Source organism: Petromyzon marinus, unplaced genomic scaffold, assembly GCF_048934315.1.
Source record: "Petromyzon marinus isolate PM22_M1 ecotype Great Lakes invasive population unplaced genomic scaffold, UKy_Petmar_22M1.pri1.0 PM_G_Scaffold_15, whole genome shotgun sequence".
Taxonomy (NCBI): Eukaryota; Metazoa; Chordata; class Hyperoartia; order Petromyzontiformes; family Petromyzontidae; genus Petromyzon; species Petromyzon marinus.
The window spans coordinates 2,889,228-2,899,511 of NW_027422706.1; the positions used below are offsets into that span (position 1 = coordinate 2,889,228).

A 10,284-nucleotide genomic window follows, 5' to 3' on the forward strand; every position below is an offset into this window, starting at 1 on the left:
TTTACACTCCGCACCCAGTTGGGTTTTTTTTGCTGTCGTCTGACGTACCGATTTGGGGAAAATGTAATCACGACGTTTCGATTGCAACACAAGCAATCATCATCAGGTGTGACAACCACAGCAAGAACATTTTACTGAAGTGGGAGAGAAACCGGAGTCAAGGGGTTTATACTGGCCATGGTAGGGGGGGGGGGGAGTGGGCGGGGCTGTAGGTGCGGGAAGAGGGGCCAGTGGGGAGAGAGCCACGCATCTACAACGATTGCCGCCAACACGGATGGTGGCACTCGCAACAAAATAGCCGCACTGCCAAGCGCTGACGATGTAATTAACTCTGTAAAATAAACTAGTATCCGGTAAATAAGAGGGAACATCTATGAACTGTTCAATTTTACTTGGTTAATAACACATTTTAATGATTGCTCAGTTTGTATCTGTCCTCTGGGTTGAAGTTATGTCTGTGTTTGTATATCTGGATGGCTTCATGAACAAATCTTTAATGGTAGCCAGACGGCTTGCAGAGCACTTTGGTCTCGGAGAAAACAATATCATGGGAGCCCACGGCGTTGTAGCAGTGATCAGCCATGGCGGAAAATTTAGTCCTGCCGTATTTCAAATCTCGCGGATACGGTCTGAGACATGACATTTCGTTTCCCCAATGTAACAATCGAAACAAATGCAACTCAGTTTGTAAACTCCAGGGTATTGCATGTCAGGAATGACATCCTTCACAGATGGGATTAGATCAGGGATTGTGTACTGTACTGAATCGGACCTGGATCTTGTGCTTGTTTTTAAGATTTTGGAAATCTTTTTGGTAACGCCTGCTATGTATGGTGACGTGATGGTTCCCCCACCCCCACCATGCCCAGTATAAACCCCTTGACTCCGGCTTCTTTCCCACTTCAGCAAAATTTCTTGCTGTGGTTGTCACACCTGATGACGATTGCTTGTGTTGCAATCGAAACGTCGTGATTTTTTAAATATTTTTATTTTTTATTTTCTTTACCTCCGTGACTTTACCGAAAGATCCTTGCGGTCATGAAACTTCAAATCTAGAAGGCTTCATCCTCGTCACTCCCACCCCACACTCACCTCCTCTGGGTGCAGTCTCATCACCTGCAGCCGTGAGCTCACCTTCAGAAAGTTTCCAACGCTGCGAAAGTCGGCGAGCTGCTGCCAGCAGATTTTCAGCATGCAGGTGCCAAATAACACGTGACACTTGCAGCCCATGTACGCCAGATTGTACACCGCCTGCAGCACCACCACCACCACCGTCATCATCGTCACCACCACCACCACACTCACCGCCACCATCATAATCGCCACTACCAACCGCCGTTCGCTAACAAGTGGCGGTGACGTCACGACGGCACCTGTGCCTGCGTCCGGGGATGGAATTCCTTTCCAGCTCAGACCCAGCGTGCCCTTCGCCACAAACATCACCTCTTGCTGTGTGTAACGGCTCTCTCGCTGCTCCAGCAGTTCAACTGCTGGGGTATGCTTTTTCGCCCTAAAGACGACCGCTTTGTGGTGTTGCGATCAAAACAGCGTGGACGTTTTATTTTTTCTACCTCCGTGATGACTTTACCGAAAGAACCCAAAGGGGTGTGGATTCCTGCAGTCGCGAAAGCTTCAAATCAAGATTCATGCATAACAATAATCTTAAATGTAAGAACTGTATCCTGCGACCAGACGTTATTGTACTTGAAACATAAACCGGTAAAATTTTGATTTAAAGCTTTCGTGATTGCAGGGATTAATATTCTTGGTTCTTTCGGTAAAGTCACGTAGAAGGGAAAAATGAAATAATAAATAAATATATAAGCCAATTCAATTCTCACGATGTTTCGACTGCAACACAAGCAATCATCAGGTGTGAAAACCACAGCAAGAAAATTTGAAAAAAGTTGTGTTTTTTTCTTCAAATTTTGATGATGATTGTTTGTGTTGCAGTCGAAACGTCGTGAGAATTTTAATGTTCATATTTTTATTTTTTTATTATTTTATTGTTTCCCTTCTACATGACTTCACCGAAAGAACCAAGAATATAACCGGTGAAAGTTAAAGCGAGAATCATTGCATCAATCACGATTGGTAATACAACCCGAGCCGACAAAGCCGAACCTAATTTGCATTGATCGCATAAAATAACTTTTTTCCATTACATTTGTTTTTTTAATGACAATACACACACATGCACAACCCACCCGTTCACCCACTCACCAGCCGGCCGGCCTCGTTGTTGTGCAAATTCATCGCCAAAGACTCCCCTCCTTGCCCGCTGCCACGATTGTGATCGCCCGCATCCACGAACCACTTGGCGAATTGGTATCCGTATTCGACGTCGTCTCCGGAGCCGCCCCGCCGAGCATCCGGCGGTAGCTTCATGGCGTGGGGAACGACCCAGGAGCAAGCACCCTGCAGGGCCCCCTGGCGGCAGGCGCGCGCCACCGCGTGGGCCACTCCGGCAGCGGTGACGGCGGAGACGAACGCGGCCTCGCGCGAGCCTGGGGAGACTCCCAGGGGGGCGTCGTGCGTGAAGCCCGCCCCGTCAGCTGGAGACGGTGCGGCCAGACCGGTGTGGGAAGGGGTTTTGGGGGAGAACACGCCAAGCAGGTGGTAGGGAAAACGTCGCCTATTTAGAGACAGACCCCTCTCACGGGATTTGCCCGGGGACCGAACAATGGGCTCCGCGGCCCTGCGAAAGGAGAGCCCCCGAATCGGCGGCGTGGGGGCGCGCAGCTCAGAAGCGGCAGCAGCACGAGCGGCTGGGGAGAGCTCCCACCCTCAAGGACCGACACGAGTGGGGACCAGGGGGATCGTCGCCGCGGGTAGGAGCCGAGCGCCGTCTCCAACTCCGCGGAATAGATCTCGGGACAGGGAAACGATCAGGTGACGGGTATTACGATCGCTGCTTTTACAGCGGCCGACCTGGGGAGCGAACTAGGGCCGGTGGGACGTCCGGGACCCCCAAGAGGCGTGCCAGGAGCGTCAGGAGCAGTGAAGCGAGCGAGCCGCAGCCTGGCACTGGCCCAGAGCGAAGGCGGTTGCCATCGGGATAACGGGGCGGCCGCTTGGGCCGCCCGCGGACATCTCTCGCTGCCCGAGGACGGGAACTCTGCGAAGCAGAGTCGCGTAGGGGAGGGGGAAACCCCTGGAGGAGGAACGCGGGAACTCCGAAGCAGAGTCGCGTAGGGGTGGGAGGTGGGCGACCCCCCCCGACCCCCCCCCTTTCCCCCCCCAAAAAAGCTTCTGTGTGCGTGTCTCGGGGAAGCGGTCGGGCACCTTAGGTGCGAGTGGATGTGGCGGGCTCGCTCTGACCCCTTACCCGACTTGGCCACGAGGTCCAGTGCGTCCTCCGCGCCAGGCACGGTGCAGTTCCACCGTTTGCCCTGGAACTGGTGCCGGCACTCGGACAGCGCCAGGTGGACGCCCTCGGCCACGTGCGCCACGTGGTCCCGGTGCCGCAGGCATATTCTGCGCTGTGCGGGAGACAGCCCCGGCACCCAAATGCACAGCGGCCGATACTCGGAGGGGTCAAAGTTGGGGACCCACAGTGCGAGCGACCTGCAGAGGGATGGGGGCGGAAGTCACGGTGGCCGGGGGATGTTGACTACCTCGCCTGGTACGCAGGCAGTTGTGGGTTCGATCCCAACCCCTTAAAAAATGCCTGCTGCTGCATGTACGTTTTGAGTTTGCATGTCTCTCTCCGTGGTTGCGTGGATTCATCTCCAGGTCCCTCTGGTTTAGAATCAACGTCTCTACGCGTTTGGAGTGATTTGGCTGCTGCTATAAATCACCACGTGATGATGATATCGGCCACTTGCTTGAGCTATAAAGTGCGATAGCCAGGCCTCTCCTGAAAAAGTGCTACATGATAAAAAGTTAAATAGAGCAAATATCTGTGGAATTTCTACAGGTTTGTAAATTTGAATATTACACGATGTACACACACACACACACGAGTTATTCTTCTCTGAAGTTGTGTAGTGACACAGCGCCGACCGCTGTCCAGCGGCGGCAACTGCTGTGGACAGCGAGTGCACTCACGCCGTCGAGAGTCTACACACGGCCGCTGCGTGCCGGCAGGGCGGAGGAACCGGGGCAAGGGTCACGGAAGACCTCACAGGGAGGGAGGCCCCTGGAACCCTCTGGTTGGTTTGAGAAGGGAGGTGGGGCCAGGGGCGGGGCCAGGGCAGGGCCAGGGGCGGGGCCAGGCCAGGCCAGGGGCCAGGGGCAATATAAAAGCAGCGGTGAGAGCGCTCCGGGCTGCCGGTACTGGGAATGGACTCTTCTTCTCATTGTCGCCTTCACCGGTAATTGTGCGGCCGGACAGCGGTTGGTCGTCTCGGTCGACGCAACGCGGTTCAGGGTCGTGTCTGGGCCGCGGCTGTACGGCAGCGTGGTCGAGAGAGAGAGGCCGGAGTTGGTGTAACGGAAATAAGAGACGGTGCCTCCTGCGACTGCATCGTCTCCGACTGTGCGTGTGCGTGCCGCACGCCGGAGGAGGACGCTACATGGGCGCAGGATGGGAAACAAGCGATTGTCTTTTAGCGCGCAAGACCCCGGCCGAGCCAAGTGACTCTTTCCTCAGCGGCGACCTGGCGATCATCACGCTGACACTTACAGCAGTAGGCAAACACTCTCAACGCGTGCTTCTAAATGTGGAGGGAATAATCGGAGGACCCCGGAATAAAAATTCTTAAGACGACCACGGGGAAAATATAGCAACTCCAAATATACGGCATGTGTCAAGGTCGCGATTGAACCCACGACCTCCTGCATAACAGCCGAGGTCGTCAACATCTCCTAGCCACCATGGTGCCCCAATATACCGCGCTAGATACTGTATATGTGATGTATATACACGCACACGATAAAAAAAATCCCGTACAACAACCGTATTGAGTGTGCAAAATAGAGGCAAGGTAAGAAGGTTGCTCAAATCGACGTCGAAACTTGTGAGCTCTCATCGCAGCAGTGAGGACGAAGACAGCGGCAGTGGCGGCGGCTTGCAGTCACCACAAGGAGGCGCTGGCGACTGCCCACAGCTGTGCCAAGGCGCAGAGCCCCAGCGGGAACCAGTCCACACGTCGCAGGGGATCCATCGAAATCCTCGTGGTCAGCGGCGCTGCGCAGAAGAGAAGCGGCCCGGTGGTGACGATGTTAACTCCCTCGCCTGGTACACAAGAGGTCGTGGGTTCGACCCTGACGATGCCCGCTGCCGTATGTTTTGAGTTTTCACGTCTCGCTCATCATCATCATCACCACCATGGTGGCTGGGAGATGTTCATTACCTCGCGTGGTACGCGGGATCGAACCCACGACCGCTTGCGTACCAGGCGAGGGAGTTAACATCTCCTAGCCACAGTGATCGTGACCAACTCGACTGCCGTCACTCTGGTGGGTACGATGGAATTAAGCTGCGGTAACGACGTTAAATCTATGAATGCATGCGGGGTATATGGAGGTGCGGGCTATCTGAATTTCTGCGGGTTACATGCTTGAAACTACGGTAGTCTCAATGGAGCGTGGCTGCTGGTGGAGGGGGGTGAGGGCATGTGAGGATGATGAGTCTCCCCGGTATCGTCTGAAGAGCGCGATGGGCCGGGGAGTTTCATGCTCCCCACCGTGAAACACTTGCACACGCACACACAAAGACAAAGGTCCCCCGTGCAAGCCTTAGACCATCGAGGCAAGTACCGTTAGCGAGTAGCGGCGCCACGCTCGGCCGCCTTTGTCTCCCCTGTGGCGAGGTCTACCCATCGCACCAGGTGTGCTCATTTGAGGCCGAGTATACCTAGGGGAGGCCCAGGACCGGTTCAGATAATCGTCACTGGCGTTGGCTGTGAGCGAGGGAACTGAAATAGGGTCAAGAATTGACTCCACCTACGTTCATCATATTTATATTTTTAAGGCCGGAAGTTTGACCACTCGCTCGCTCCCTTCGGGGCGAAGCGGCTAAGGAGCGAAATCCTTTCGCGTGAAGACGAAAAAAAACTCGCCCGCAATGTGGCGCCATTCCGATTGCAAACGGTGCGACACTTCGGGACGTGCTCCACGGGCCGTGGACGAGTTTCCCCGTCGTCGGCAGTCTCACCTGGCAGGTGCACAGGCAGGTACACAGCCTGGCAGGCAGGTAGGTAGGCTGGCAGGCAGGAAGGCAGGGCAGGCAGGTGGGGCAGGCAGGCGGGTAGGCAGGCAGGCAGGCGGGCAGGTAGGCGGGCAGGCAGGCAGTGGAATCCACACCCCCGCAGTGTCAGCGGAGGGCCCTTTTATAGATCTTGTTGTTTGTCAAATTAGTCATCACGGCGTGCTCATCACGAGTCCACGTGCTCCCGAGATGATCTCATCCCACACACACCTGCAGCCACTTTCCACAAAGCCCTGCCCCCCTCCCCACGTGCGTCCCTCGCTCCTCATCAATCAAGAGACACCCTGCCCCCAACGCCATCACTCTGACTGCCACAGTGATAGACTTGGGGGGTGGGTTATGTCCGCAACGTTGTCCACGTTCACGCAGATGCGTATACGTGGTTTTCTCGACATATTATTTATGTTGAGTTTAACACGTAGGCTTTCGCGACCAATATTATTCACAATCAAGGTTTTTGGGTTAGATCGTGTTATTTAATGTGTTTTAACTCTCCACCACCCGACACAGCCAAACAGTAAAAAAAGTGTCACGTTTAAAAAAGACAAATAGTTCACTGCTTTAGCCAATCGGTGTGTTGAAGAGTGAATCAACATCATTTACATTTTTTGAGTAGTACGACGTTTCGCTGGTAATTACATTCAGTATCAACGGGCGATTTGCCAGAATGGTGAAGCCCTCTCCACTTGCTCCCGGTCTTAAATAGAGCAGCAGCAGGGTGACGTCATCATTTAACCCAGTCTGGTGCGGTGATTTGAGGCGGAGCGGGTATTGTAATTATATAATAGATTGGTAATCATTCAATCGTTATTCATTGGTTTTTTTCCCATGTAAGGAATTGTTTGGATTGCCACGTACGGCGCGAAAGAAGTCCAACGTCTATGTTGAGTGATCGCTGCACTCTCACGGGTCACTACGCTCTACCGTACAACACCGCGCGGTCTGTCAAAGGCCCTCCTCGCTCGTGGGTGAGTTATTCAAGGCAGAGCCATACGGTGAAGAACAGAAGTCAACGGAAGCCCGCGAATGTGTTAACAAATTCATCAATAACGGAGGTTTTTTGGGGTCAGATCGCGTAAATGTGTAAATGTTGTGTTGTTGAACCCGCCGCCACCCGAGACAGCCAACCAGTGAGGGTTGTCACGTAAACAGAACGTGGCCAATTCGTCACTGGTACAGCACGCCGGTTGTGTGTTGGAGAGCTGGCTAGCTGTCACCTGAAGCTCGTTGTGATTAATGGCGAAACGTCATGGTACTCAGTTTGTTAATGTCGTGGCTTGGCTGTCCAACACACAACCGGTGTTCTGTACTAGTATACTACACTATACACTACACTATACACTACACTATACACTACACTATACACTACACTACTATACACTAATATACACTACACTATACACTACACTATACACTACACTATACACTAATATACACTACACTATACACTACTATACACTACACTATACACTACTATACACTACTATGCACCAATATACACTACACTATACACTACACTATACACTACACTATACACTACACTATGCACTAATATACACTACACTATACACTACACAATACACTACTATACACTACACTATACACTGCACTATACACTGACATACACGACAATATACACTAATATACACTACACAATACACTACACTATACACTACTATACACTACACTATACACTACACTATACACTAATATACACTACACTATACACTAATATACACTACTATACACTACACTATACACTGCACTATTATACACTACACTATACACTACACTATACACTACACTATACACTACACTATACACTACTATACACTACACTATACACTGCGCTATACACTAGTACACACTACACTATACACTACTATACACTACACTATACACTAATATACACTACACTATACACTACACTATACACTACTATACACTACACTATGCACTAATATACACTACACTATACACTACTATACACTACACTATACACTACACTATACACTAATATACACTACACTATAAACTAATATACACTACCCTATACACTACACTATACACTAATATACACTACACTATACACTACACTACACACTCGTGCTGTGCTAGTGACGAATCGGCCACGTTCTGTTCATGTGACAACCCTTACTGGTTGGCTGTGTCGGGTGGTGGCGGGTTTTAACGACACAACATTTATATTTGTACGCGATCTGACCCCACAAAAACCTCTCGTGGATGATAATGTTCGTTACAGCCTGCTACGTGTTAAACCGTTCAGAAATGCTTCGTATAATTCACAGCAGCCATTATAAACCATGATGTTGTCTTAAACAGAGACATCCTCCGACGAAAGTAAAATCATTGATCGGCCTACGCTTTAAAAGCGCTGGCATTGCAGCGGCACTGCGGTGTTACCACACAACAAATCTGCACCGCTGATTGTAAAGTCTTGGGGGGATTTGCCAAGGCCACTCCGTCATCAAGAAGGGCCCCTGGTGACTGTCGCGGTCCCCAAGTGACGAGATTCATTCCCCGGGCCGGACGAACGAACGGCCGGGGGCGGCGCAGCACGTGACGCAAGAGTCACGTCGGCTGGGGGTCTCGGTCGGTGATGCCCAGAGGGGCGGCAAGGGAAATCCGGCCAGGCCCCTCTGACGGCCGATAGCCGAGAAGCACCGAACGTCGGTGAAGCTGCTTGTTGTGATTACTGACGAAACGTCGTGTTCACGTTGTTCATGTTTGGGCTTTGCTCTCCAGCGCACCGCTGTTGCCGTGCTAGTGACGAATTGGGCCACGTTCTGTTCACGGGACAAACTAACTGGCTGCGTCGGGTGGTGGCGGGTTTAACGACACATATATTTACGCGATCTAACACAAAAAACACCTCTATCACGGAGGTAATTCATGATTTGCAGCAGAATGTAGTTTGTGTGTTACAAGTCCTGCCACGCGCGACAATGGTCAGACAACATTTGTCTTCATCCTGGGACCTCCTTTTGCCAGCGCCAAAAAGTGATGGTAGGTTTGTCCACCTTTTTGTCTGGCAACGAAACAGCGGCGTCAAGATGTTAAAACGCCAAACTGAAACCTTTTACAAGGAATCACGTTGCTGCATTCACCACAATGCTTGTGGTCAAAATGCAAACAAAAAACGTACTCTGATCATATATGATGATGCATTGTCTTTGAAACTGCTTGGGTCTACACCAGAGACGCATTTTTGGCCTTTTGGCGTCCTCTGGTCTAACACCGTCTGAGACGAGGCTCCTAAGAAAGCTGTCTCTGGTGTGGGCCAATCAGTTTTCAAAGACAATGCATCATCAAATATTATCAGAGTGTGTTGTTTTTGTTTGCATTCTGACCACAAGCATTGTGGTTAATGCAGCAACGTGATTCCTTGTTAAAAGGTTTCAGTTTTGGTGTTTTAACATCTTAACGCCGCTGTTTCGTTGCCAGGAGAAAAGGGGAAAACCCCTATGATCATGTATTCGTCTGTTTGGTTTTTATTTTATCCGCAAATTTCAGGACTAACTGAGCAGCACCTCACTGAAATCTATTTGAAACCCAATTTCATCTCAAAATGCCTTTTTTTGCTGATGGATTTCTGAGCAGCTCCAGTTGTTTATCTTGAGTGTCGTTGGGACGGACGGATGGACGGATCTGCAGCGAGGGCATTGAGCCAGAATCGCCGAGACCCTGGGTTTGAATCCAAGCAACAACCGCCTAATGTTTAAACCGTACCCTTAAATGTGTACATTTGATGTCGGCCAAATCACCAACGACTACGCTAACCATCGTGCTAAAAATAGTTCTCACTTAATTTGGGCCAAGTTCCAGCTCTACACAAATAAATATTTTTTTTCTCACCATAATTCGACTCGTCCAATCAACATGCTGTTTGTTCGCCTCGTCGCAGGGCATCGACGTGAAGTGTTGTGCCCCCTCCTCCTGGTGGGTGTGTGTGTCAATCGAAGGTCATTTGAAGGGAATCTCAGAAACGCTTGCGAAATCCGCCTCGCGAGCCGGGGGGAGGGGGGAGGGGTGGTGGAGGCCGCCGCTCCGCTTCGCGAGAGTTCCAGACGGACACTTCGTCACGTGACGTCATACGGAACGCACGTTTC

General features: G+C 51.2%; 1 protein-coding gene across 1 annotated transcript; it reads right to left on the reverse strand.

Moving 5' to 3' along the window:
* Positions 1-517: 517 nt before the first annotated feature.
* LOC142910729 (uncharacterized) lies at positions 518-6,260 on the reverse strand. The gene is made up of 6 exons (XM_076060125.1): positions 6,101-6,260; positions 5,023-5,131; positions 3,261-3,567; positions 2,932-3,118; positions 2,224-2,786; positions 518-1,251 (listed from the first exon to the last, which is right to left on the reverse strand). The coding sequence occupies exons 2-6, from the start codon at positions 5,106-5,108 to the stop codon at positions 1,072-1,074; spliced, it is 1,323 nt and encodes a 440-aa protein (XP_075916240.1). The 5' UTR covers positions 5,109-5,131; positions 6,101-6,260; the 3' UTR covers positions 518-1,071.
* Positions 6,261-10,284: the final 4,024 nt, after the last annotated feature.